This window comes from Megalobrama amblycephala, linkage group LG15, assembly GCF_018812025.1.
Source record: "Megalobrama amblycephala isolate DHTTF-2021 linkage group LG15, ASM1881202v1, whole genome shotgun sequence".
Taxonomy (NCBI): domain Eukaryota; kingdom Metazoa; phylum Chordata; class Actinopteri; order Cypriniformes; family Xenocyprididae; genus Megalobrama; species Megalobrama amblycephala.
Window position 1 is genome coordinate 27868818 of NC_063058.1, and position 27629 is coordinate 27896446.

The following is a 27629-nucleotide window of genomic DNA, read 5'->3' on the forward strand; positions in this document are numbered from 1 at the left end:
AAAACACTTCTGCCGATCACTGACCATTTCTTTTTTAACGAACTTTAACCATTATTTTCATTAATGGTAAACGTTTGGCACCCTTTGCTGCCATGCATTTATGTTTCTTTTTTTTTTTTAAGGTATAGTTCACTGAAAAATGTTTTTTTTTTTTTTTTGTACAGTGTAATTCACCCAAAAATTATCCCATGATTTACTCACCCTCAAGCCATCCTCAGTGTATATGACTATCTTCTTTCACACGAACATCTGAGATATATTTAAAATTTATTTGCTCTTCCAAGCTTTATAATAGTTGTGAATGAGGAGGGCCACATTTTGAAGCCTAAAATAATTCATCCATCCATCGTAAAAATAATTCATACGGCTCTGGGGGGTTAATAAAAACCTTTTGAAGTGAAGTGATGCCTTTTTGTAAGAAAAATATCATTTTATAAATTCAAATAATTAGCTTCCGGCAGACAACCGTAGGCATACTGCACAAGTCCATTTGTGCCAAAAGAGTAATCGTGACGATATGTATGACGCAGGATGAATGATGGATGTAGGAGTATCGAAATCTTAGATTCTCTCAAGGTTCAAACAAATATGGCTGGGCGACAAACTCAAGCTCCTCTTCTCTTATATCAGAATCCTCCAACATTTCTCTTTTCACAAGTTCGCCTGACCATTCAGTCTGAATGGTTAATGGTAAAACAAACTTGGCTTGCTGTCTTCGAAGGAGGCTCGAGCTAAACCCCCCTGTAACAGTACTGCATAGAGGGAGAATAAGAGAAATAGGAGGAGATGGGGAGGAATGCTGGAAGAATTGCACTGAGATGATGCAATGACTGCTGCTTATATACGCTCGTAATGATGATTGACAGGACTGAATTTTTAGGCTCCTCCCGAACCTACGTTTGGAACTACAGTGTATATATGTGTGTGTGTTTTTATATAAATATTTTATATAAATGCATATATTATATAGTAGAACCTGATCCCCAGATGGACCCGTTACTGAACGCACATATAACTTGTATTTCTCTCTCTTTCTCTGCAGACCTGTTACTCCAGCTGGTTTCTCTCCAGAAGGCGTCAGGCTGCTGGGAGCTGGACGCCACACTGGCTGATGTGTTTGGGAAGACGGAGGATGAACTGACCAATCAGAAACCAGCACAGGTGAGAGATGTGATGAAATAATAAGACAGCGATGATTGTGTCCAGTGTCCAGTAACAAATGCAGTGGATGATGGTTTGTACACAGGTGGATGGGTCAGTATGGGCCACTCTCCTGGCTCTGATCTGGTTATACAGGTGTAAAATAGAGCAGCAGGTCGAGTGGCAGTTTGTGGCCATGAAGGCAGCGTCATGGATCGGCTCCGATGTCAGGTGACTGAAGAGACTCTGGGAATCTGAAGATGTCAGTGTTTCTACTTCCTGTGCTTTAATACAAACACTGTTAAGAACTTGACAGCATGTGTTCATCAGTGTAATAGCTTTAAATGTTTATAAGATTTATAGCATGAAATTCAGACAAAATGCAGCAAAATGCTTTAAAAATGATGCATAATGGAGATAACACTAACTGCACTTTATGCATTTGTAATCATTTTTATTTTAAACAAACATCCAGTTATTAATCATTGTACATTTATATCTGTGACTTTACTCCTGTACTTACCTGCTTTGTCCACTAAATCAAACATTTTCACTATATATATATATATACTTCAGATGCAAAAGCCTCTAAGTGCCATCTGAAATTTTCTTCTAAAATGAGCATTTTTATCAAGCTCTTATGTTTAGGTTCATTTAATGGCAATTAATAGGTCCTTTTCATTGCCATTAAAGTGAAATAACTGAACATAAACACACAAGCTTGATAAAAATGCTCATTTTAGAAGAAAATTTCAGATGGCACTTAGAGGCTTTTGCATCTGAAGTCTTCATATATTATGAGTGTTAATTAAATAATGTGCATTAAAACAGCTTTGGAAACCCATTTTTTGCCTTGGCTTCATATTATTATTACTGTTAAAATTCACGTCTTTTGAGGTGCGTTGGAACTTATGGTTATTATGTAAATTTTTATATTAATGCCTGTCAGGAAAAAAAAATACAAATTCCAGAATTTTTCATTTGATGGATGTCTATAATTTGTCGAATGCTGTTAAAAAAACAAAAAAAAACAAATATACCTATTGAAAGTGTATATTTAAGAGATTTTATTTTCTAAAAGTTCACAAGATCATAAGTGGCCACAGTTGCAGAAACACCCAAATTTGGTGAATATAAATACCACAAAAGACACATTAAAATACTAGTTGTATTTGGAATTGCAAACAGTGCATCCTGGAAAAAAGGAAAAAAAAATCTAAGCAAATGGTCAGTAAGAAGATCCACGTGACGTGTAGATTCATTTTAATCGGAGCATAAAGAACCATTTGTAATGACATTTATCACCCGGTAGGGGGCGGTAATACAATAGCCGTGCCGCGTTCACGGAGCGAAGAAAAAGATATACACACGCAACAGCATAGATATATAAAATACGTACTTACACAATTGTATTTTATATACCCTCACTGGTCTGTGAAGATTTAAGTGCAGGTTCAGTGTTTGAGTTTCAGTTCCGATTTAAATCGTCATTTCGTCGAGCGGAGCGTCAGAATGGTGAACTGCGGTCTTGTGACTAAGAAAAACGAGCCAGGTATGAATCATCATATTCACTTACTGTTACTGTTTCCTGTTTCATAACTTAACACTAAAGCTATATGTTGGAAAGCTGAAGTGTTTTTCACACGAGGAAATTGTCGTGAGGGCTTTATCTCACTACATTTGTAATGCCAAATTGAGAATCAAGATTTTTGTGTTTCAAAGAGAGATCATGATTCATGAACTAAACAAAATAAGATGATTTACCAGAGGATCTGACAAAATGTTAATTACTGCAGTCTGTTTAAACCGTTTAATTGATCTGAAATGGATTATTTATCTAAAAAACAGTTTGAATGATTCAACGACTCACTCATAAATACCATTACTGGATGAATCAGCGTTTTTGAACGAATCTCTTGAATGAATGATTCAATTACAAATATATTTTTTAACATTCACTTGTCGCCACCTGGTGGTGTAACGATGTAATACAAACTACCATAGACGTCAGTGTTTATATCCGAACTATAAACTCTAATCCCAGTTCTTTTGTGATTTAACAGAAATAGTGTGTGGTTGAAAAAGCTTGTTTGTGAAGCTGTTTCATACTAATACATAATGTTAATACTAATAATGTTCTGGTATGATTTTGTCAATGTTTAGACACATGAGAATCGTCATTTAGGAAGTTATAACAATTAATAGTGCAGCTCTACTGTGGACTGTTATTCTTAAGCACAGCCTCAGTGTAATACTGCATTAAGTTTTCACAAATCAGTCTGAATTCACAAAATCATGAAGAATGCAATATTATTTTCATATCTACAACAGTGCACTGCAGATTTACAGTCAAAAGAAATCTGAATTTAAAGCCACAAACTATCTTTACTGCGGTGAAAAAAACTGATTTTATCCGAATTTAAGTTTTTCTATTTTATCAGTTGGGGCATGTTGTCACGTGTTCCTGTTCACCTTTAATCTGTTATTTATGAGGATGGAGCCCATTTAAACCCTTTATTTACCTCTCAGAAAACTGTAAGTGAGGTTTATTGTAATGTTGTTCTGCTGTATTTGTGATGTTGTTGTTGTTGGTTTGTGTGACTCAGTGCCTCTGAAGAGCATCTCAGTGGAGGTTCGGGTTCAGGATCATGTAGCCACAGTCTCCTCCACTCTGCAGTATGTGAATGAGGAAGAGCGCCCCCTGGAGGCCTTGTTCGTCTTCCCTCTGCCTGCTGATGCTGCTGTCTGCCACTTCAGTGCCAAGATCGGAGAGCAGGAGATTGTGGCAGAGGTGCAAGACAGAGAAACTGTGAGTCCAAATACAAAACCTGCAGGACACTGATTTGCATATTTTAGCACCATATAACAAAATTAAATCTCACAGGCGAGGGATCGTTATGATGACGCTGTGAGTTCGGGTTGTCAAGCGTTTCTGTTGGAAGAGAGCGAAGAGAGTCCTGATGTGTTCAGACTGAGTGTCGGGTGTCTGTCGCCGGGTCAGAACGCTGCCGTCACCATCATCTACGTCACCGAGCTCGCTGTGCAGGCCGACCACTCGCTGCGCTTCTGTCTGCCGGCTGTACTCAACCCCCGATACACACCAGCAGGTACTACAGCAGCTGCTGACACACACTTTATTAGTGGAGAGAAGCTGATTCTAACACACTCTGTGTGTGTGTGTGTGTGTGTGTGTGTCAGGTTCAGCTGCTGGGATAGTCTCAGAGATTTCATCAGGATGTGGATCTGTTCCCTACACGCTGACTCTCAGTGTCCATGTGAGCTCTCCAAAGCCCATCTCCAAACTAGAGTCCAGCTGCACTCTGGATCCTCTAGTGTTCCTCCACTCTGATCACACTCAGGCGACGGTACTGTGTGTCTTCATGTGTTTATCTGGATGTGTGAGCACAGCGGTTTGATGCATGTGTTTTTATGTGTGTAGGTGAATCTGAGTCCTGGTCACATGTTTGATAAGGACGTTGAGCTGTTTGTGTTCTATCAGGATACCCATCAGCCCTCTGCTATAGTGGAGGCAGGAGTGACCACTGCCCCATCAGGTATGACCTGCAGCAATTATGGGATTGAATGACCAAGCTGTCACTGACTCTGGCTGTTTCTCAATTCGAAGAACGCAGAGAACAGACTTGCGCTCTCGTAGAGTCCGGTCTTGCCAGGCGACCTTAAAAGAACAAACTCGGAAGGACGCGAGGACACATCATTTGAGAATTGAGATGTGCTGCGATCTTGTTACTCAACTGACCATCCCAGCATATTATAAGTGGCTAATGCACAATAAATACAACATAACATCACAAACAAACCTATTAAATTATTTCTTTCATATTATTTTAGACATTGTTTTCATATAATTTTATATATTTTTATTTCTCCGTGTGTATTTATGAAAGTGAGTAGCCTTTGTGTCACGTACTTTGTCATTGTTAAGATTCTTTTTTATATTCCAATAAAAATACTGCAGGCTTTCTTCAGATAATCACTTTATTAAAATTAAGCAAAACAAACGGTTTACTTTCACGAGCCGTCACGTATTTGCGAGCTTGTAGCGGGAATCTCATAAGTGAGAACGAGAACTTTAAAGCTTGCAGGCTTGTGTATGTCGACCGCCCGCAGCGTCTTCTGGGATTTTTAACGGTTTGATTCTCTCAAGTTTGCATTCGATGCATCCTCAATATCAAGAACACATCCGGGTACTTTCATGTGTCCTCTGTACTTGCGTTCTTGAGTATTGGAACTGAACTTCGACAGTTGATGATGACGTAGAGCAAGAACACAAGGACGCAAGATCACTGAAGAACGCATATTGAGAAGCACCCTCTCTCTCTATTTCAGGCTCTCTGATGAGGGACCCAGTGGTCATGATAAGTTTGTACCCAGAGTTCCCAGAGGAAGTGATGTCATCACTGGCAACAAAAGCAGAGTTTATTTTCTTGATGGACCAATCAGGCAGTATGGAGTGTATGATGCATCATGGGAAAGGAGCACAGACGCGCATGGAAAGCGCAAAGGTAAGACTTAAAGGTGCCCTAGAACCCTTTTTCACAAGATGTAATATAAGTCTAAGGTGTCCCCTGAATGTGTCTGTGAAGTTTCAGCTCAAAATACCCCATAGATTTTTTATTATTACATTTTTTAAATACCTATTTTGGGGCATCATTAACTATGCACCGATTCAGCGTGCTTCCCCTTTAAATGCTCGAGCTCCCCGCCCCCAAGCTCGCAACTCTATAATACATTGCATAAACAAAGTTCACACAGCGAATATAACCCTCAAAATGGATCTTTACAAAGTGTTCGTCATGCATGCTGCATGCATGCATCAGATTAGGGCTGGGCGATATATCGCATGCGATTGTCACGCGCATTTTGTCAGTAAAGCCGGTTCCCTGATTGCCGCTAAATCGCCATCACCTGCTTTCAAATGGAGCGGCATTTAATAGACAGAGCCGTAGTTCACTGATAAGCCACGCAATATCGCGTTCATATCGCAGATGTATCGCCTTCGATAATGAACGCGATATTGCGTGGCTTATCAGTGATCTACGGCTCTGTCTATTAAATGCCGCTCCATTTGAAAGCAGGTGATGGCGATTTAGCGGCAATCAGGGAACCGGCTTTACTGACGAAATGCGCGTGACAAAAGCATTCGATATATCGCCCAGCCCTACATCAGATCATGTGAATATAGTATTTATTTGGATGTTTACATTTACATTTGTTTATATTCTGAATTTGATAGTAGCCTAGGCTGTGGCTAAAGCTAACATTACACACTGTTGGAGAGATTTATAAAGAATGAAGTTGTGTTTATGAATTATACAGACTGCAAGTGTTTAATAATGAAAATAACAATATGGCTCTGGTCTCCGTGAATACAGTAAGAAACGATGGTAACTTTAACCACATTTAACAGTACATTAGCAACATGCTAACGAAACATTTAGAAAGACAATTTACAAATATCACTAAAAATATTATGTTATCATGGATCATGTCAGTCATTATTGCTCCATCTGCCATTTTTCGCTGTTGTCTTTGCTTGCTTACCTGCATAAAGTCTGTTGATTTGGCTGTGCAGCTCCAGACGTTAATACTGGCTTGTCTAATGCCTTGAACATGGGCTGGCATATGCAAATATTGGGGGCGTACATATTAATGATCCCGACTGTTGCATCACAGTCGGTGTTATATTGAGATTCGCCTGTTCTTCGGAGGTCTTTTGCACAAATCAAAATTACATAAGATGGAGGAAACAATGGTGTTTGAGACTCACTGTATGTCATTTCCATGTACTGAACTCTAATTATTTAACTATGCCGAGGTAAATTCAATTTTCAATTCTAGGGAACCTTTAAAATGTGCATTCGGGTCTGTTGACAAGTATTCTGATGAGACGCACTTTAATACCTGTCCATGTCTCTCTATAGGACACTCTGCTGTTACTGTTGAAGAGTCTGCCCATGGGATGCTACTTCAATATCTATGGATTTGGCTCTCGTTTTGCGTCCTCCTTCACTTTCGAGTAACTAGATCTTCATTCATAGATATTCAGATATTCAGTTTTGGAATGTGTCAGATGAGATGATTTTCTGTCTTTGTAGAGGGAGTGTCAAGTACAATCAGGACACAATGGATCAGGATCTGAAGATAGTGAAGAGAATGCAACCAGACTTGGGCGGCACAGACATTTTACAGCCTCTAAAATACATCTACAGTCGGCCCTGTTACCGCGACCACCCCAGACAGGTACAACAACACCTCAACATGCATTAATAAATTAATTGATTGTCATAAATGTACATACAGTAATGTAATCATGCTATCTTCCAATCATTCGTTTTTTGATTTAATATTGAGAAAATGGTGCCTTTTTGTTTTTCTTTTTTCATTTTCAGTAAAGTAAAATTGGCTTGATTTTTCGTTTTTACATTCTGGGGGTGAAAATGAATAATCAGCTTAAAGATGCCCTTGAACCAGTTTTCACAAGATGTAATATAAGTCTAAGGTGTCCCCTGAATGTGTCTGTGAAGTTTCAGCTCAAAATACCCCATAGATTTTTTTTAACTAATTTTTTTAACTACCTATTTTGCGGCATCATTAACTATGCACTGATTCAGCGAGCGGCCCTTTTAAATCGTGCGCTCCCTTCCCATTTTTCGCTGTTGTTCTTGCTTGCTTACCTAGTCTGATGATTCAGCTGTGCAAAGATCCAGATGTTAATACTGGCTGCCCTTGTCTAATGCCTTGAACGTGAGCTGGCATATGCAAATATTGGGGCGTACATATTAATGATCCCGACTGTTACGTAACAGTAGGTGTTATGTTGAGATTCGCCTGTTCTTCGGAGGTCTTTTAAAGAAATGAGATTTATATAAGAAGGAGGAAACAATGGAGTTTGAGACTCACTGTATGTCATTTCCATGTACTGAATCTTGTTATTAACTATGCCAAGGTAAATTCAATTTTTGATTCTAGGGCACCTTTAATATTCGTTCTTCATGTGGAGTTAAACAACCCTTTCCACCGATTGGTGAACCGTGCCGTCATCAGTTGTTCATCAGTTCTGCTCAACAGAATAATGGTCCTCCGTCCAATGCTTCAGCTGTACAGATTCTTAACACTTTTATTTCAACTACATATCATCTCGACTCTTTCTCATCAAACAACCATACTAATTAATGGCTTGACACAAACTGTACCAGGCCTTTCTTTGTAGGCATAACTTCAGTAAATTTCATTAAAAATATTAGTTTATTTCATAAATATTAATTTACTCCACTCTGCACCCACAACTGGCCCAGAGCCTACAACTTTGGCACACCGTCTGTTTTATTTAACTGACCAAATAAAAAATCTGTGTGCAAAGCTGCATGACACTGTACATTGTGTAAAGCGCAAATCATTATCATTTAAGTGTAAATAAGCAGCAGTCATAACTTTTGTTTTAGACAGCATACTAATTTTTGACAAGGGTTGAATTAGATATGATGACAGATATGGATTATTTGATTATTTCGTATAAATGAGTTATTTTTCATAGAGAAGTTTATACAAATGTAGGCTATCACTGGTGTATATGTCATAGGCCTCTATGTAGCCTATTACCAATAACATTATAAGCACTGACAGGTGAAGTTAATAACACAGATTATCTCTTCATCACGGCACCTGTTAGTGGGTGGGATATATTGTGGTGGATATATTTGTCCTCAAAGTTGATGTGTTAGAAGAAGGAAAAATGGGCAAGCGTGAGGATTGAGTGAGTTTGACAAGGGCCAAATTGTGATGGCTAGATGACTGGGTCAGAGCATCTCCAAAACTGCAGCTCTTGTGGGGTGTTCCCGGTCTGCAGTGGTCAGTATCTATCAAAAGTGGTCCAAGGAAGGAACAGTGGTGAACCGGCGACAGGGTCATGGGCGGACAAGACTCATTGATGCATGTGGGGAGGGAAGGATGGCCCGTGTGGTCCAAATGCAGTTGTGTTAAAAGTTGTGAAACATGCATGTGCTGAAGTTGAGTAGCAGACAACAGTTCTCACACACAAAAAAAGAGAAGACCGCTATGGCTACAATAACATTTCCAGGACGCTAAAAGTTCCTAGAGACACAGTTGAACAGTAGGGGTAAATTTTTATTGTGTATTGTTTTTTGTATTTAAATGTTCAAATTATTGTTCTCTCTTCAGCTGTTCATCTTCACTGATGGAGAGGTGTTTAACACTAAAGAGGTGCTGGACCTGGTGAAACATCATGCTCACTCTCACAGGTAAAGGTCTGCTGGGTTTGATCTTCCCATCATTCATATCTTCATCACTTACACTAACAGAGTTTATTGTGTGTTCAGGTGTTTCTCATTCGGGATTGGTGAGGGTGCAAGTACCGCCCTCATCACAGGAATGGCCAGGGAGGGATCTGGTCACGCTCAGTTCATCACAGGCACCGACCGCATGCAGCCCAAAGTAAAGCTCTCCACTGGATTTCACAGGCTCAAATGTTTCCTAGTCACATGTCTCAATGGTTTCTCTTTCTCTTCAAACTATATCAGGTGATGCAGTCCCTCAGGTTAGCGATGCAGCCGCTGTGGTTAAAATCTCTGTGAGTTGGACCCGTCCACGTGGCATTACCGTTTCCACACTGTCTCCACGCGTCAATGTGCTCTTCCAGGGTCAAAGGGCACTCATTTACGCCCAACTTAAAGGAGAGGTGAGATGATGTAGCGTGTATTTTGTCACGTATTAATTAGACACATGAATAAAAAAATTTCTGAATGAATAATTTTATTTTTTCAACTGATTACATAGGACTGAGTAGTAAAATGTTTGTCAAAGTCAACAATGATGCATTTATGGTGCTTTTGTGTCCCTTTTTGAAGCCTGAAAGGTTTCACTACCTATTATATTTAAAGGTGCCCTAGAAACAGTTTTTACAAGATGTAATATAAGTCTAAGGTGTCCCCTGAATGTGAAGTTTCAGCTCAAAATACCCCATCGATTTTTTTTTTTTTTTTTTTTTTTTTTTTTTATTTTTTTTTTTTAACTGCCTATTTTGGGGCATCATTAACTATGCACCGTTTCAGCGCGCGGCCCCTTTAAATCTCGCGCTCCCTGCCCCCACGAGCTCTTGACTATAAATCAGTGCATTTACAAAGTTCACACAGCTAATATAACCCTCAAATGGATCTTTTCAAGATGTTCGTCATGCATACTGCATGCATGCTTCGGATCATGTGAGTATAGTATTTATTTGGATGTTTACATTTGATTCTGAATGAGTTTGATAGTGCTCCGTGGCTAAAGCTAACATTACACACTGTTGGAGAGATTTATAAAGAATAAAGATGTTTATGCATTATACAGACCGCAAGTGTTTAAAAAATGAAAATAGCAACGGCTCTCTTGTCTCCGTAAATACAGTAATAATCGATGGTAACTTTAACCACATTTAACAGTACATTAGCAACATGCTACCGAAACATTTAGAAAGACAATTTACAAATATCACTAAAAATATCATGTTATCATGGATCATGTCAGTCATTATTGCTCCATCTGCCATTTTTCGCTATTGTTCTTGCTTGCTTACCTAGTCTGATGATTCAGCTGTGCTGCTCCAGACATTAATACTGGCTGCCCTTGTGTAATGCCTTGAACATGGGCTGGCATATGCAAATATTGGGGGCGTACATATTAATGATCCCGACTGTTACGTAACAGTCGGTGTTATGTTGAGATTCGCCTGTTTTTCAGAGGTCTTTTAAACAAATGAGATTTACATAAGAAGGAGGAAACAATGGTGTTTGAGACTCACTGTATGTCATTTCCATGTACTGAACTCTTGTTATTCAACTATGCCAAGGTAAATTCAATTTTTGATTCTAGGGCACCTTTAAATGCTTAGAAAAGAGGCCAGAAAACTGATATAGTTTAGCTTTTTATATGCTATTAATCCTTATTCTGTCATCTTTTACTGTCTCATAGAGTTCAGGAGGCTCTGAGGGAACAGTGACAATCAAATACAGTCTGAAAGATCAACCAGTAACAAACCAGCTCCACTTCTGCCTCAAACCAACTGAGGAAACAGGGTAACACACACAAACACGCATAGAAACACATTGAATTGTAGTGAAATCCACTGTTTACTCTTCTAATCCAACAAATTTCCTCCATATTGTTGCAGGTTGGCTGTCCACTATCTGGCGGCTCGGACCCTGATCCGTTCTCTGGAGCAGAAGGAGAGGTTAAGTGGTTCAGATTTGTTTGGCATCAGGAGCAGTATAATGGATAAAATGAAGCGCTTCAGGAACAGGATTGTCAAGACCAGTATTCAGACAGGAGTGAGCAGTGTTTATACAGCCTTCATTGCCATTAATAAAGACAGCAGACAGACTGTGAAAGGACCCCTGCTGCAGACAAGAGTGCAGACATGCGGTTGGTTCTCTGATTGTAAACTTGTGAGCATGTCTGTGTCTATTTTTATTATAATTTCAAGACCAATGTGCCCTTGTACATTTCATATGTTAATCGAAATCAATTTCTATTTTAGTGTTTTTACATATTCCAAACAGACCGATGCTAAGAGGAGGAGGTCCCGGCTCTGATTGTGTGAGTATGAATCACCTTTTCTGTAAGTTGACTATTTGTTAAAGAACATTTGATGTTTTCTCCTTATTAATATGTTAAATCAAGTTTTGGATATGTACATTAGGTTACTAATGTAACCCCATTCCCTGAAGGAGGGAATGGAGATGTTATGTCAGTGACTGATGAATTGGGATCATGCCAAAGAGCCCTATCATCTTCGAGTGTTAATAGAACCAGCCAATGGACATTGGCGAGTGAGATTTGCATCACCAACCACGCCCCTGTGCTGCAGGTATATAGGAAGCGAGCAGTTATGCACTCACCAAGTTTTCACTGAGGAGCCGAGCAGTGCCCGGTCACTCAGCGGTGAATGCAGGGATTGTGGTGACAAGACGTTCCCATTCAGTCAGCCACTAGGAATTATGTCAGTGACTGATGAATTGGGATCCCTAAGAAAAACGCCACAATCATGCGTCTTCCAGCACCCCAGTTAAGCCGCCTGATCCCCCCGAACCCTTGGGGTGGAAGAAGGACATGCTTGTCCCGCTGCAACGATCGAAACCGACACAGGCCATGGAATACTGCTAGCCACTCAAGGTAATTGATATACAACTGCAGACAAGGTCCTGTCCAGAAGCCTGTTGTAGACAGCACCCCAGCCATTGGTGGAGGCATCTGTCGCCTCCGTCTGCTTCTGTATATTTGAAAACTGCTGGGCAAAGTTTTCAACCGCATCGCCAAATAGGCCAACCTGGGAGAGGGGGGAGTCAAAGAAGGTTACTTTGTTGGCTTCGCTTATCTCAGCCAGGTTGAGCCATAAATGTCGCTCTTGGACCACTAAGGTGGACATTGCCTGACCAAAGGACCACCCAGTGACTTTTGTCACCCGGAGGGTGAGGTCCATCGCTTTACGAAGTTGCTGCATCACACTTTTGTCAGAACTTTGATCACACCTGGTAGACCTGCAGGAGCGCCATGGCATGCAGGGCAGACGCAGCCTGTCCAGCAGCACTGTAAGTCTTGGCCACGAGAGTGGAAGACGTGGATGACCCCACCAGGTGGCAGCATTTTGCGGGCAAAGCTGCACCGCAACTGCACGCTCCACCTGTGGGATCTCCACAAATCCTTTGGAGGGCCATTGAGAGTAGTGAGAGTTGAGGGGGTTCCGGAGCAGCTTTGGGCAGACAAAGGTGCCTTCCACAACTTTGTTATCTCCTTGTGCGCTTCCGGGAAGAAAGTTACTGGAGCAGGGCACTGCTGAGCAGCGGGTCCGACTCAGAAAAACAGTCATCCAGTCTTGAGGGTTTGGGATACGGTGGAGGGTTCCACTTGAGCCTGATGCTCGCGGCGGCCCGGGAAAGCATGGCTGTCAGCTCTGGTTCGGACCCGAACAATGTTGCTTTACCCGATGGGGGCAACGCAGCCGAATCCTCATCTCCAGAGGACTCACTCCCTTTCTCAGATGCAGCCATTGACATCTGGTCCTCCTGTGGCATTCCAAATGAGATACTGGGTCCTCCATGAGAAGGACCAGCACCAGCATTCAGAAGCTCTACAGCTTGTGATGCCACAGAGGAGTGGGCCGCAGGGGTTGGCCTGGTGGCAGAGCCACCACTGTAATCCTCAGATCACTCTACACACTTAGCCACCAAAGTAGGCTTCTGCCAGCCAGCAAGAGGACTAGATCGGGGGTTAGTGGAGGGGACCCCACCTCTTTCAAGGTAATGGAGTCTTGATCTCATCACCAAGATGGTTATCTTCCCGCAGTGGGTACATGACTCATCCACGAACGCTACCTCAGCATGCTTACATCCCAGACACGAAGGGGAGTGATCGTGACTGTCAGCCAGGGCCAGGAAACAACCACATCCAGAAACGCATGGGTGGAATGACATTTTGGAAAAGGCAACCCCAGTTCACTCTTTCAGTGGAAAAGATCTTTTGTGTTGAATTGCACAGGGGGAAGATTGCCAACATAGGCGTGCAGAAAAGGCTCCAACTGTGCAGAGTTTCTCTTGAAGACCATCACCGCTGATGCACCATCACACCAAACGCACAGACAGGAACTCTTCCAGGTTCTGCACCACAAGGCAGGAACACACAAAGCCGACCTAAGTTTTCTCAGTGTGTTCCACACCGTCGGCTGAAGTTGGTCCTCATCTAGTTTTTTTCGGCCGATTCGACATGTTGAATCGGTGTCGGAGCTCGTCGGTCCGTCGGGCCATCTGATCATTCTGATTGGCCGTTCAGCTACTGCCACCTGCTGGTACGGAAAGGCATTTCATCTTACGCAGGCGCAGAACGGACGTGCTACTTGGCTGTCGGCATCGGTTTGGTGTGTCAGGCCAACTTTTGACACAGACGCTGCCGACGTGAGCCAACCCCGCAGTCTGCTTTTGTCTCCACTAATTCGTTGGCATTGGCTTGGTGTGTTCCTGCCTATACTTGTTGAAGATTAGCAGAGCTGAATCAACGTAGAAACGCTCGGCTCCTCAGCGAAGACTTGGTGAGTGCATAACTGCTCGCTTCCAATATACCTGCAGCACGGGGCGTGGTTGGCGATGCAAATCTCACTCGCAAAGTCCATTGGCTGGTTCTGTTAACACTTGAAGACGATAGGGCTCTCAGGCGTGATCCCAATTTGTCAGTCACTGACGTAACTCTTAGTGACTGACTGAATGAGGACTAGGAAGTTTCACATTGTCTTTAATAATGTGAAATAAATTTGTTTTTAGGAAAGTGAAGAAGAGCCTTGCAGGGTAAGATAAATCATATCTCATGTGTTTTAGTGACCGTAAGGATTTCAAATGCTTTTCATATCATTTTCCAGTTTACAATGTAATTTTTTTTTTTTTTTCCTGTTTTAGGGATCTGGTAAGTGATTCTCTTCAATCTTTTTGTTCCTGTGAGAATGCATTTGTGTTGTTTGCTAAAATAAGAGTCACTATTGCAGAGCCTTTCTTGTTTGTTAGTTCTTTTGGATGTGTCTGTTCTTGGCTGTTTGTCCAGATCTGAATCTGTTCTGACCTTTGGTTTCTCTGCCTGTAGCCGGAAAGTCACGTGTCAAGTCTACGTCACGACTGGGTAAATGCACCCCAATGTAATATTAATTAAATGTACCAGTTTCACAAAACTATTGCTTTATTTAATTGTTTATGTAGTTATTTATATATATATATATATATATATATATATATATATATATATATAAAAAATATGAACAGTGAATAGAAGAACAAGATTGAAGGTCAGTCCAGCTGCTACCACACTGATCAAGAGCACAGAAAGCTTGTCTCAAACATTTGTGCTACAGACATGAACAAATCCCTTAAACTCGTGTGGCTTGTTGAGGTGTGCTGTTATTTTCTAAGCTATGAGATGTAGGCGTTCATCCAGGAGCTGGTAAGAAACCACCCACAGTATGTTAGCATTGTGGCGACACACTTTCATGCCAAGCAGCACTTACATTTGTTCAGAACATGTATAAAATAATTAAAATTATAATGTCAGAATGTTTCCATCACATAACAGTAAATATGCAATATGTGCATCTTGAAATGAGTTTGTCTTTTAGGTAAGCGACGTTGGTCTCACAAATTGGGTAAGATATGTTTTATATATGTATATTTATATACATTTATATATATATATATATATATATATATATATGTGTATTTGTATATATATATATATATATATATATATATATATATATAATGTGTATTTGTTTGTGCTAATATAAATATTTTATATAAATACATTATATATTATATAGTAGAACCTGATCCCCAGAAGGACCCGTTACTGAACGCACATATAACTTTCTCTTTCTCTGCAGACCTGTTACTCCAGCTGGTTTCTCTCCAGAAGGCGTCAGGCTGCTGGGATCTGGACGCCACACTGGCTGATGTGTTTTGGGAAGACGGAGGATGAGCTGACCAATCAGAAACCAGCACAGGTGAGAGATGTGATGAAATAATAAGACAGCGATGATTGTGTCCAGTGTCCAGTAACAAATGCAGTGGATGATGTTTGTACACAGGTGGATGGGTCAGTATGGGCCACTCTCCTGGCTCTGATCTGGTTATACGGCTGTAAAATAGAGCAGCAGGTCGAGTGGCAGTTTGTGGCCATGAAGGCAGCGTCATGGATCGGCTCTCAGAAAGGTGGGATCTCCATTCCAGAACACATTCATTCAGATATCTTCAGTTCTGTGACACACACTGATGATTTGAGTGTGTGTGTGTGTGTTTCAGTGGGCGATCTGTCTCAGTGTGTGTGTGTGGGTAATGTCCTGCTCGGATGTCATGTGACCAAAGAGGCTCTGGGAATCTGAAGATGTCTGTGTTTCTACAGTCTGTTTCGCCAGAAGACAAAATAATTGTTACAGTTTCATTCCCTGTTTTTCTGTTACTTGTTTACTTAATGTTTAGTCCATTTAATTTGTTCAAATCAACACCAGTTTATAAATATATGTGAGTGATCTGCACCATCATTTGAGTTTCATGTACCAAAGGAAAATATGTTTGGCTTTCTTATAATTTTTCTCAAGATACAATCATTTAAATGAATGAGGTCAAGTAAAAACTGTTCTGTTCTGTGTTTTGTTTTTTTTGGTGGTTTTGAGACTGAAAACTTGAATCCGATTAAAAATAATTGTTCTAAAGAAGACAAGTCCTGGTGGTACTGTGTGATTTTCAACATTTCAACACTCTTAGTGTATTAGCCAAGGCTAGCATATGTTATTCGCTCATTTGTTTGCTCTGCTTTATCCTTACGCTACTTATTTATCTGAATTCCTGTAATCAATCAGGAAAAACAGCTCAAACGACGTATCACATTACAAACATTGTTTTGGACATGTAATCTCTTGCAGTTTATGCTGAATGTTGACACTTTTATTACCATTAAGAAATAATCCATTAAACAGTTGCAATTTGAGGAGAATGCACTAATATTTTCAGTTCCACTCGTTTGCGCATTGTCTCATGGACACGCCCACAATAGGATGATCTCATGAATATTCACGTAGGCTCCACCCAGAGGAACTGACGAACACCCCCAGACATCTAGTCTCATTAGAAACGTTCAAGAACACTGGATTTACTCGCATAAATTGAATCTATCTGTGAAGATTTAAAAGCAGATTTAAAGGAAATACGATCTGTGTTTTAGTTTCACTTTCGATTTCGACTTTTCGATTCATTGCGTCTATCGGAACGTCAGAATGGTGAACTGCGGTCTTGTGACTGAGAAAAACGAGCCAGGTATGAATTCACCCATTTACTGTTATCTGTTTCCTAACTTAACACATGTTGAATGTCAGTTGTGTTGTCACGTGTTCCCGTTCATCTTTAATCTGTTATTTATGAGTATGGAGTCTATTAAATCCTTTATTTACCTCTCAGAGAACTGTGTGTGAGGTTTATTGTAATGTTGTTCTGCTGTATCTGTGATGTTGTTGTTGTTGTTGGTTTGTGTGACTCAGTGCCTCTGAAGAGCATCTCAGTGGAGGTTCGGGTTCAGGATCATGTAGCCACAGTCTCCTCCACTCTGCAGTATGTGAATGAGGAAGAGCGCCCCCTGGAGGCCTTGTTCGTCTTCCCTCTGCCTGCTGATGCTGCTGTCTGCCACTTCAGTGCCAAGATCGGAGAGCAGGAGATTGTGGCAGAGGTGCAAGACAGAGAAACTGTGAGTCCAAATATAAGTCTGCTGGAAGCTTATTTGCATGTATTTTTACTGTGCACCATGTAACAAAATTGTGTCTCACAGGCGAGGGATCAGTATGATGACGCTGTGAGTTCGGGTCAGCAGGCGTTTCTGTTGGAAGAGAGCGAAGAGAGTCCTGATGTGTTCAGACTGAGTGTCGGGTGTCTGTCGCCGGGTCAGAACGCTGCCGTCACCATCATCTACGTCACCGAGCTCGCTGTGCAGGCCGACCACTCGCTGCGCTTCTGTCTGCCGGCTGTACTCAACCCCCGATACACACCAGCAGGTACTACAGCAGCTGCTGACACACACTTTATTAGTGGAGAGAAGCTGATTCTAACACACTCTGTGTGTGTGTGTGTGTGTGTGTGTGTGTGTGTGTGTGTGTGTGTGTGTGTGTGTGTGTGTGTGTGTGTGTCAGGTTCAGCTGCTGGTATAGTCTCAGAGATTTCATCAGGATGTGGATCTGTTCCCTACACGCTGACTCTCAGTGTCCATGTGAGCTCTCCAAAGCCCATCTCCAAACTAGAGTCCAGCTGCACTCTGGATCCTCTAGTGTTCCTCCTCTCTGATCACACTCAGGCGACGGTACTGTGTGTCTTCATGTGTTTATCTGGATGTGTGAGCACAGCAGTTTGATGCATGTGTTTTTATGTGTGTAGGTGAATCTGAGTCCTGGTCACATGTTTGATAAGGACGTTGAGCTGTTTGTGTACTATCAGGATACCCATCAGCCCTCTGCTATAGTGGAGGCAGGAGTGACCACTGCCCCATCAGGTATGACCTGCAGCTCACTGGGATTATGGGATTGAGTGATCAAGCTGTCACTGACTCTCTCTCTATTTCAGGCTCTCTGATGAGGGACCCAGTGGTCATGATAAGTTTGTACCCAGAGTTCCCAGAGGAAGTGATGTCACTGGCAAAACAAGGAGAGTTTGTTTTTGTGATTGACAGATCAGGCAGTATGGACAAAATGATGCATCGTGGGAAAAGAGCACAGATGCGCATAGAAAGCGCAAAGGTAAGATTTAAAATGTGCATTTGGGGTCTGTTGACATGCAGGTATTTGGTCACATGGTATCTCATGATAATGATGTCACAGCAGAAATGCAGCAGTTACTCCTGTACACAAACAGACAGAAAATTCACTTAAAACTTGAATAAAAATTAGCCAAGTAGTAGCTTGGTAAATTAGTTGGTTATCAAATATTCAAAATATTTTCCTTCCTAGTTGCTAGATTAACATCAGGGGCAGTTCAATTAAAATCATGTAAATCACATTTCTACTATTTTTGGTTGATATACCAAAGTGAGGCTAACCTCATCTCTCCATTTCTCTCTCACTTTCTAACCACTGAGAAACAGCCGCTTTGCTGATGAAGTGAAATACTCAAGAGTGATTGATTTGGTACCGCATAGCTGACAATAATTCAGACACGCAAAAAAAGACACATTTCATTATCTGTCCATGTCTCTCTATAGGACACTCTGCTGTTACTGTTGAAGAGTCTGCCCATGGGATGCTACTTCAATATCTATGGATTTGGCTCTTATTTTGAGTCCTTCTTCCCGTTAGTAATCTAGATCTTCATTCAGAGATATTCAGTTTTGAAATGTGTGAGAGGAAAGATATCATTGTGGTTTTTATTGCAGTCAGAGTGTCGAATACAATCAGAAAACTATGGATCAGGCTCTGAAGACAGTGAAGAAAATGAAAGCAGACATGGGCGGCACAGAGATTTTAGAGCCTCTAAAACACATCTACAGTCAGCCCTGTTACCCGACCACCCCAGACAGGTACAACAACACCTCAACATCCACATTAATGATTTACTGTACAGTTTATCTTAACAGGAAGTGAGTTGCTGTCAAAAAAACAAAAAACTTTACTTACTGTAATTATGCAGCAACCAATATACTCCATCACAGCTTCCCAGGAACTAAATGTCTCTTTACTGCAAATAAACAATTCTGAAAATATTTTCTTTCAGCCTTAACAGGAATTGTTAATATTTTTTAAGTAGTATATATGCATGTACAAACCCAATTCCAAAAAAGTTGGGACACTGTACAAATTGTGAATAAAAACATAATGCAATGATGTGGAATTTTCAAAATTCAATATTTTATTCAGAATACAACATAGATGACATATCAAATGTTTAAACTGAGAAAATGTATCATTTTAAGGGAAAAATAAGTTGATTTTAAATTTCATGGCATCAACACATCTCAAAAAAGTTGGGACAAGGCCATGTTTACCACTGTGTGGCATCCCCTCTTCTTTTTATAACAGTCTGCAAACGTCTGGGGACTGAGGAGACAAGTTGCTCAAGTTTAGGAATAGGAATGTTGTCCCATTCTTGTCTAATACAGGCTTCTATTTGCTCAACTGTCTTAGGTCTTCTTTGTCGCATCTTCCTCTTTATGATGCGCCAAATGTTTTCTATGGGTGAAAGATCTGGACTGCAGGCTGGCCATTTCAGTACCCGGATCCTTCTTCTACGCAGCCATGATGTTGTAATTGATGCAGTATGTGGTCTGGCATCGTCATGTTGGAAAATGCAAGGTCTTCCCTGAAAGAGACGACGTCTGGATGGGAGCATATGTTGTTCTAGAACTTGGATATACCTTTCAGCATTGATGGTGCCTTTCCAGATGTGTAAGCTGCCTATGCCACACGCGCTCATGCAACCCCATACCATCAGAGATGCAGGCTTCTGAACTGAGCGCTGATAACAACTTGGGTTGTCCTTGTCCTCTTTAGTCCGGTGACATGGCGCCCCAGTTTTCCAAAAAGAACTTCAAATTTTGATTCATCTGACCACAGAACAGTTTTCCACTGCCACAGTCATTTTAAATGAGCCTTGGCCCGGACGCCTGCGCTTCTGACATGTTTAGATATGCTTCTTTTTTGACCTATAGAGTTTAGCCGGCAACGGCGAATGGCACGGTGGATTTTTCACCGACAATGTTTTCTGGAAGTATTCCTGAGCCCGTGTTGTGATTTCCTTCAGTAGCATTCCTGTATGTGATGCAGTGCCGTCTAAGGGCCCGAAGATCACAGGCATCCAGTATGGTTTTCCGGCCTTGACCCTTACGCACAAGAGATTGTTCCAGATTCTCTGAATCTTTGGATGATATTATGCACTGTAGATGATGATAACTTCTGATAACTCAAATCTTTGCAATTTTTCTCTGAGAAACTCCTTTCTGATATTGCTCCACTATTTTTCGCCTGCAGCATTGGGGGAATTGGTGATCCTCTGCCCATCTTGACTTCTGAGAGACACTGCCACTCTGAGAGGCTCTTTTTATACCCAATCATGTTGCCAATTGACCTAATAAGTTGCAAATTGGTCCTCCAGCTGTTCCTTATATATACATTTAACTTTTCCGGCCTTGTATTGCTACCTGTCCCAACTTTTTTGAAATGTGTAGCTCTCATGAAATCCAAAATGAGCCAATATTTGGCATGACATTTCAAAATGTCTCACTTTCAACATTTGATATGTTATCTATATTCTATTGTGAATAAAATATAAGTTTATGAGATTTGTAAATTATTGCATTCCTTTTTATTCACAATTTGTACAGTGTCCCAACTTTTTTGGAATCGGGTTTGTATGTATGTTAAGTTTTAAGAAAAACTAAAAGAATTAAATTATTTTATATGTTGTTTCATGCTTACAAACCTTTTAACGAGACACACAGGTGGCATAACTATATTTATACAGGTGTCACATGCTTAGACGTAATTGATTCTTGTACACAGATGACAGGAAATTGTCAAAACAATGACAAAGTTTCAGGTGGCACTTTTCTTAGAGCTGATTTATAATCTTCAAATTTCAATACATTTTAGCTGTGCCTTTTCATAGTGGAGAGAGAGAGAGAGAGTCTGTAAAACTGAAAATATCTGAATATTTACAGCTCTGATTAAGTGGTTTGTCTGATATAAATTATTGTTCTCTCTTCAGCTGTTCATCTTCACTGATGGAGAGGTGTGTAACACTAAAGAGGTGCTGGACCTGGTGAAACATCATGCTCACTCTCACAGGTAAAGGTCTGCTGGGTTTGATCTTCCCATCATTCATATCTTCATCACTTACACTAACAGAGTTTATTGTGTGTTCAGGTGTTTCTCATTCGGGATTGGTGAGGGTGCAAGTACCGCCTCATCACAGGAATGGCCAGGGAGGGATCTGGTCACGCTCAGTTCATCACAGGCACCGACCGCATGCAGCCCAAAGTAAAGCTCTCCACTGGATTTCACAGGCACAAGATGTTTCCTAGTCACATGTCTCAATGGTTTCTCTTTCTCTTCAAACTATATCAGGTGATGCAGTCCCTCAGGTTTGCGCTGCAGCCCGCTGTGGTTAATATCTCTGTGGATTGGACCCTTCCAGATGGCATTACTGTTGACACACTGTCTCCACCCATCAATGTGCTCTTTCCAGGTGTCAAAGGTCACTCATTTATGCCCACCTTAAAGGAGAGGTGAGATGATGTAGCATCTGTTTCTTTAATGAGAATTAAGGTGTGTTCACACTTGGCAGGTTTGGTTTGATTTAAACAAAACTCTAGTGTGATTCATTTGAATATATGTGAACGCTGCCATCTGAACCCTGGTGTGCACCAAACAAGCGGGCCGAGACCGTTGAAAAGATGGGTCTCAGTCCTCTTCCAAATGAACTCTGGTGTGGTTTGATTGAAATATGAACGCAACACGGACCAAAGACAGGACATGATGTCACAAGATGGCGACCCTAAAAAGGTTCTTGTCATCATATGTTGCCCATTACAGTTGGGTTCAGGCGTCTTCTGGCAGATCTTCACTTGTGTGTGTAATGGAGGGATTCCTGCCACTGTTTTGACTCCTTTACACATTTTCTGAGATCTCAGCTGGTTAAAATACCATGTATGCACTTACAATGAGCGCATTTAGCCAGCGCAAATATACATCATAAAAGCCTTTTTTGTTTTGTTTTGTATCTTTAGGTTTCGGTGTTAAAAATGACAATGTGAACGTGAAGTGAATCGGGACTAAATGTATACTTTTCTGTTTTGGTCCAGACCAAAAGAACCAAGAGAACCAAACTACGCGTGTGAAGTGTGAACACACCTTCATTCGTTTAGATTATAAAATCTTCATTTTCCCTCTTTTATAGAGTTCAGGAGGCTCTGAGGGAACAGTGACAGTCAAATACAGTCTGAAAGATCAACCAGTAACAAACCAGCTCCACTTCTGCCTCAAACCAACTGAGGAAACAGGGTAACACACACTGTAGCTGCGTTTCCACCTAAATTACCTGTCCCAGGAACTTTTTCCCCCAGACCTCTTGCTGTCTGCGTCTCCATCGCGGTCTTATGTACTTTACCATTTTAAGTAACTGTCTTAAAGATCGGTCAGTTTAAGACATTAAATTCGTAAGCACATAACACAAGACACTTCTCTTTCTAACACTCACACATTCACACTAGTTGCAGAAATAAAGGAAGTGAGGAAAGAATGGGTTTGAAGAGAGTGAAATGATGAAATCAAATTCTTAGCAATATATGGACTTCATCTGAATGAACCAATCAATCATTAATTTAACCCTTCTATCACTTCTTAGGCGGGTTATTAGACTTTAAATCAATGCACCAGATCAGCTAGAATCTGAAGGTACTTGCGTTTGTCATTTGTGACTTTAAATGGAGTTTCCTTTGTCAGCATCCTTGGCTTAGAGAAAGGTGTTTCCCAGGTTTGTTGCTGAAGGTATTTTCATTTCCGGATTGATGTCGTTGGAAGCCAATCATGTTCTGGTGTGCTGACAGAGGAGTGGAGTCTTGCGGCTCAAGTTGCGTTGTCTTTTCAGTCATTTAGTCTTGTGTTTACTGCTCAACATTTGTAATGTTTTTCCTTCCATGCATGGCCATAAAGTACTTAGCTGAGGGTTTTGGTAGACTGAATGGAGCCGCAAATGACAGATTCTGTGATTTTGGGTTCTGCGTGTTGATTTGGGATCCTCAGTGTTGAGATGAGTTTTGTGTGGAGTTATGTTTGAACGAATCATCTAGAAGATTCATTTGTACGGTTCGTCCTTAATTCCTACATTGGTATTGGCCAGAATTAATATTTGTGTATTCCTATCAAAGTCACTTTTTCACTTATTTACTTACATTTTGATACTAGTTAATTACATCTGCTGTTTGCTTTTCTAAGCCCATAATAAATCCCAGTTTCCGTTGCAGGTTGGCCATCCACCGGCTGGCGGCTCGGACCCTGATCCGCTCTCTGGAGCAGGAGGAGAGGTCAGGTGATGCAGATGTTGAGAGCAGGATAGTGGAGCTCAGTGTTCAGGCAGGAGTGAGCAGTGTTCATACAGCCTTCATTGCCATTAATAAAGACAGCAGACAGATTGTGAAAGGACCCCTGCTGCAGAGAAGAGTGCAGACATATGGTTAGTGCTCTGAATATGTGTGTATAAATCGCTTTTACTGGTCACTTGACTATTTACAGCATGTTCACCTCATTAATATGAGAAATCAAATGTTTTTCAGATGTGTATCAACAACGTGCCCTATTAGGTAAGACAAACAAGAGTTTTGTCATTCTGTTATTTGTATGTATGACACGCCACCCGTCAAAAGTTGACTGGATTTGAACTTTAGCCACACTTGACTGAATTTATGTTTGTCATGATTAAATTTTGTTAAGAAATCATATAATAATATATAATATACACTTTGTGTTCACCTCATTAATATGAGAAATCAAATGTTTTACAGATTTGCAACTAGGATGTAGCGTAGTAAACGGTAACCCACCCACCTCACCAAAATATGTAATTTTTTTAAACAAATCATTTACAGGGTTAGTTTCCCCAAAAATGAAAATTCTGCCAACATTTACTCTCCCTCAAGTTGTTCCAAACCTGTATAAATGTCTTTGTTCTGCTGAACACAAAGGAAGTTATTTGGAAGAATGTTTGTAATCAAGCAGATCTCACCCCCCCATTGACTACCATAGTAGGAAAAAATAATACTGTGGCAGTCAATGGGGTTACAAACTTTCTTCCAAATATCTTCCTTTGTGTTCAGCAGAACAGAGACATTCATACAGGTTTGGAACAACTTGAGATGACAGAATTTTTATTTTTGGGTGAACCATCCCTTTAAATAATATATCATAAATTTGTCTGTTGTTTGTTCTTTTTGGGCAGCGAGATCCCATGATGGCATCGATGAACAATCGTTTCGCTGCTCAAAAATGCTCGGTTCTTTCAGTAAGAAGGCAAAAAAAGGTAAAGACCCCAAATGTACTCATGGTGAAGATCTTTTTTGTTCTTCACTTGAGGGTAAAAAGAAGATTGAAATACTTGAGGAGCGATATACTGTAAGCGAACATCCCGATGCCACCCACGCTTCTGAGAGCGGCAGACCATGTCCTAACCAGACGTGATGCAATGTCGCGACATGTGATACAAGGCATCTTTTTCATATTAATCAGAGGATTTGTCCTAACCAGCTGCGATACGAGACAATTCTGTTTCAATCCGGCCATATACTGTTTGTTTTCAGCTAAGTTTTTGTTAAATACCAACTCTCACTGTACATGTAAACCAAATGCAATGCAAAGCCAAATCTCACGATTTATGTGCTCACAATATATTGAGCTGCGACTTCACTGCTCACATTATACCTGTGATAGTCTGGTGTGGATCGCTTGTTGGTGGAATCTTAAATGATTAGTTCACTTTCAAATGAAAATTATCCCAAGCTTTACTCACCCTCAAGCCATCCTAGGTGTATATGACCTTCTTCTTTCTGATGAACTTAATCAGAGATATTTTAATAAATATGCTGACGCATCCAAACTTTATAATGGCAGTGAAGAAGGTTCACGAGTATGAAGCTGAAGAAAGTGCATCCATCCACATCCATCCATCATATACGTACTCCACGCGGCTCCGGGGGGTTAATAAAGACCTTCAGAAGTTAATAAAGACCTTCATATTCAACAAGTTATGAAGTAAAATATCTAGCTTCCGCCAGACCACCTTCCATATTCAACTTACGAAGAAATTAACTCATTAATCAACTCATTAATCAGCCCAAAAACACCAACCTCACAGTTATCTTGCAGATTTGGCCACTGTACAGAGAGGAAGTTGCCATTGTTTTGTTAGTCCTGAAATAGGAAATGTTACATTAAACTGTTAACTGCTGACGCCTTTCTGTGATTTATTATATTTACATCCCTCAGTGCTATATATATATATATATATATATATATATATATATATATATATATATATATATATATATATATATATATATATATAATTGTTAAATACCTTTTTTAAAACAGTGAAGTAAAGCAGTTCAAATAATAGTCACCGACATAAATGTTTTCATATCTGTGAAAATGTTCTATCTGTTGTTACTGAGTAAGAAAAAGAAGTAAGAAGTTTTCATTTTAACTATATTTTTTTTTTCAGTGACTGCACCTGAACAGAAGATTGGATTAATGACAAGTAATACAGTAAATACACAGTGTCAGTAAATGTGAAATACAGATGCAGCGTCGCCTCATGGTTAATAATCATTGTTTATCATTTGCAGAGGTCCAGAATTTTTTCAGCCGTTTTAAGACTGCTGCTCCGACTGCTCAAACAGAGTCTCAAATCAAACATCATACATTATACAGTACACACACACACACACACACACACACACACACACACACACACATATATAACTGGCAAACACAACATGAGATGGACACAGTGGTTATGTTTAGAAAGTCTAGATTAGTTCTTGAATGCTGTGCAGAATAAAATTTAAACTACAGTACCCACTACTCTTTAAACAAATATATGAGGCATTATTCCAGAATTAATTTTTGACAAGGACAAAAGTCCTTCCAAAATAATTTCATGCACATAATACGAACAATATAATTTTGTGTGTTCAGCTGCTCCTGACCCACAGGATGACCTGTTACTCCAGCTGGTTTCTCTCCAGAAGGCGTCAGGCTGCTGGGAGCTGGACGCCACACTGGCTGATGTGTTTGGGAAGACGAAGGATGAGCTGACCAATCAGAAACCAGCACAGGTGAGAGATGTGATGAAATAATAAGACAGCGATGATTGTGTCCAGTGTCCAGTAACAAATGCAGTGGATGATGGTTTGTACACAGGTGGATGGGTCAGTATGGGCCACTCTCCTGGCTCTGATCTGGTTATACGGCTGTAAAATAGACCAGCAGGTCGAGTGGCAGTTTGTGGCCATGAAGGCAGTGTCATGGATCGGCTCTCAGAAAGGTGGGATCTCCACTACCCGGGTAGTGTGTGCAAAGTAACAGCTTAGCTGTAACTGAAAGAATCCAGCGATGCAAACAGGTTCGAGTTGAACGTCAGCAATAAGGCCTTCACAGAATCACAGGGTCTGGCTCGCCGTAGATCACATAAACTCACAGTTGATCAGGTCACAGGATGGAATCAGGCAATAAAAAAAAAACAGTCTACACAAAACAACACAATTCAGAGTTAACATCTCTAAAGATTCACATTAGCTTGTCACAAACTCCATATGAGTAAATAAATCATCAAAAGCATTACTCACAGGCTTCACTCACACGTGTTAGCTTAGCAATTTAACATCAATACACGTGAGCATAATAAACGCACGGATAAATCTGTTTAACACACAGGTTGATCATCTGCATCTCAAAATACTCACTTTTCACATCTAAATCATCTTTTTCCTCCATATACACAGGGAACATCATAAAATACATTTAACAAGAATAAAATTTATCTGTTTCCCTAATATCCGTTTGCAAAAAGTGTATTGAAACACAAAAAAACATTTTCAATAAACTTCTTTTAACTCTGACTGTTTTTTTTCCCGTACACTAATATATATACAATCCTTTCTAATCATTAAATCAGTTTAAAACATCGACTTAATATTTCTGTTAACATAGAAACTCACCAGAGTTTGCAGAAATAACTTCTCAATCGACATCAATGTGAATTCGAATCCGTTTTGAAACTCGTGAACATACTGTAACAATTTATATGAAAATTTACAATTTTAAAACATCAGAAAGACTTTTTAAAGTTATATATTTCATTCAGCGCTTGATCACCTTAAAACATCAGTCTTCTTCTCTAAATCTTTACACCTCTATTAAA

At 40.4% G+C, this 27629-nt stretch overlaps 1 protein-coding gene and 2 pseudogenes across 1 annotated transcript; all 3 read left to right on the forward strand.

The window, feature by feature from the left end:
* Positions 1 to 531: 531 nt before the first annotated feature.
* LOC125247034 (von Willebrand factor A domain-containing protein 5A-like) lies at positions 532 to 1390 on the forward strand. Its single transcript, XM_048158198.1, has 3 exons — positions 532 to 544; positions 1043 to 1161; positions 1247 to 1390. The coding sequence occupies exons 1-3, from the start codon at positions 532 to 534 to the stop codon at positions 1373 to 1375; spliced, it is 261 nt and encodes an 86-aa protein (XP_048014155.1). The 3' UTR covers positions 1376 to 1390.
* A 1125-nt stretch (positions 1391 to 2515) lies between these two features.
* Positions 2516 to 16554, forward strand: LOC125246808 (annotated as a pseudogene).
* A 391-nt stretch (positions 16555 to 16945) lies between these two features.
* On the forward strand, positions 16946 to 26987 carry LOC125247035 (annotated as a pseudogene).
* The last annotated feature ends 642 nt before the right edge of the window (positions 26988 to 27629 follow it).

What these genes read in the sequence shown, in the direction of transcription:
- LOC125247034 (XM_048158198.1), top strand. An exon ending in CCAATCAGAAACCAGCACAG is followed by an intron (nt 1,162 to 1,246) that starts GTGAGAGATGTG and finishes GTTTGTACACAG; the next exon opens with GTGGATGGGTCAGTATGGGC.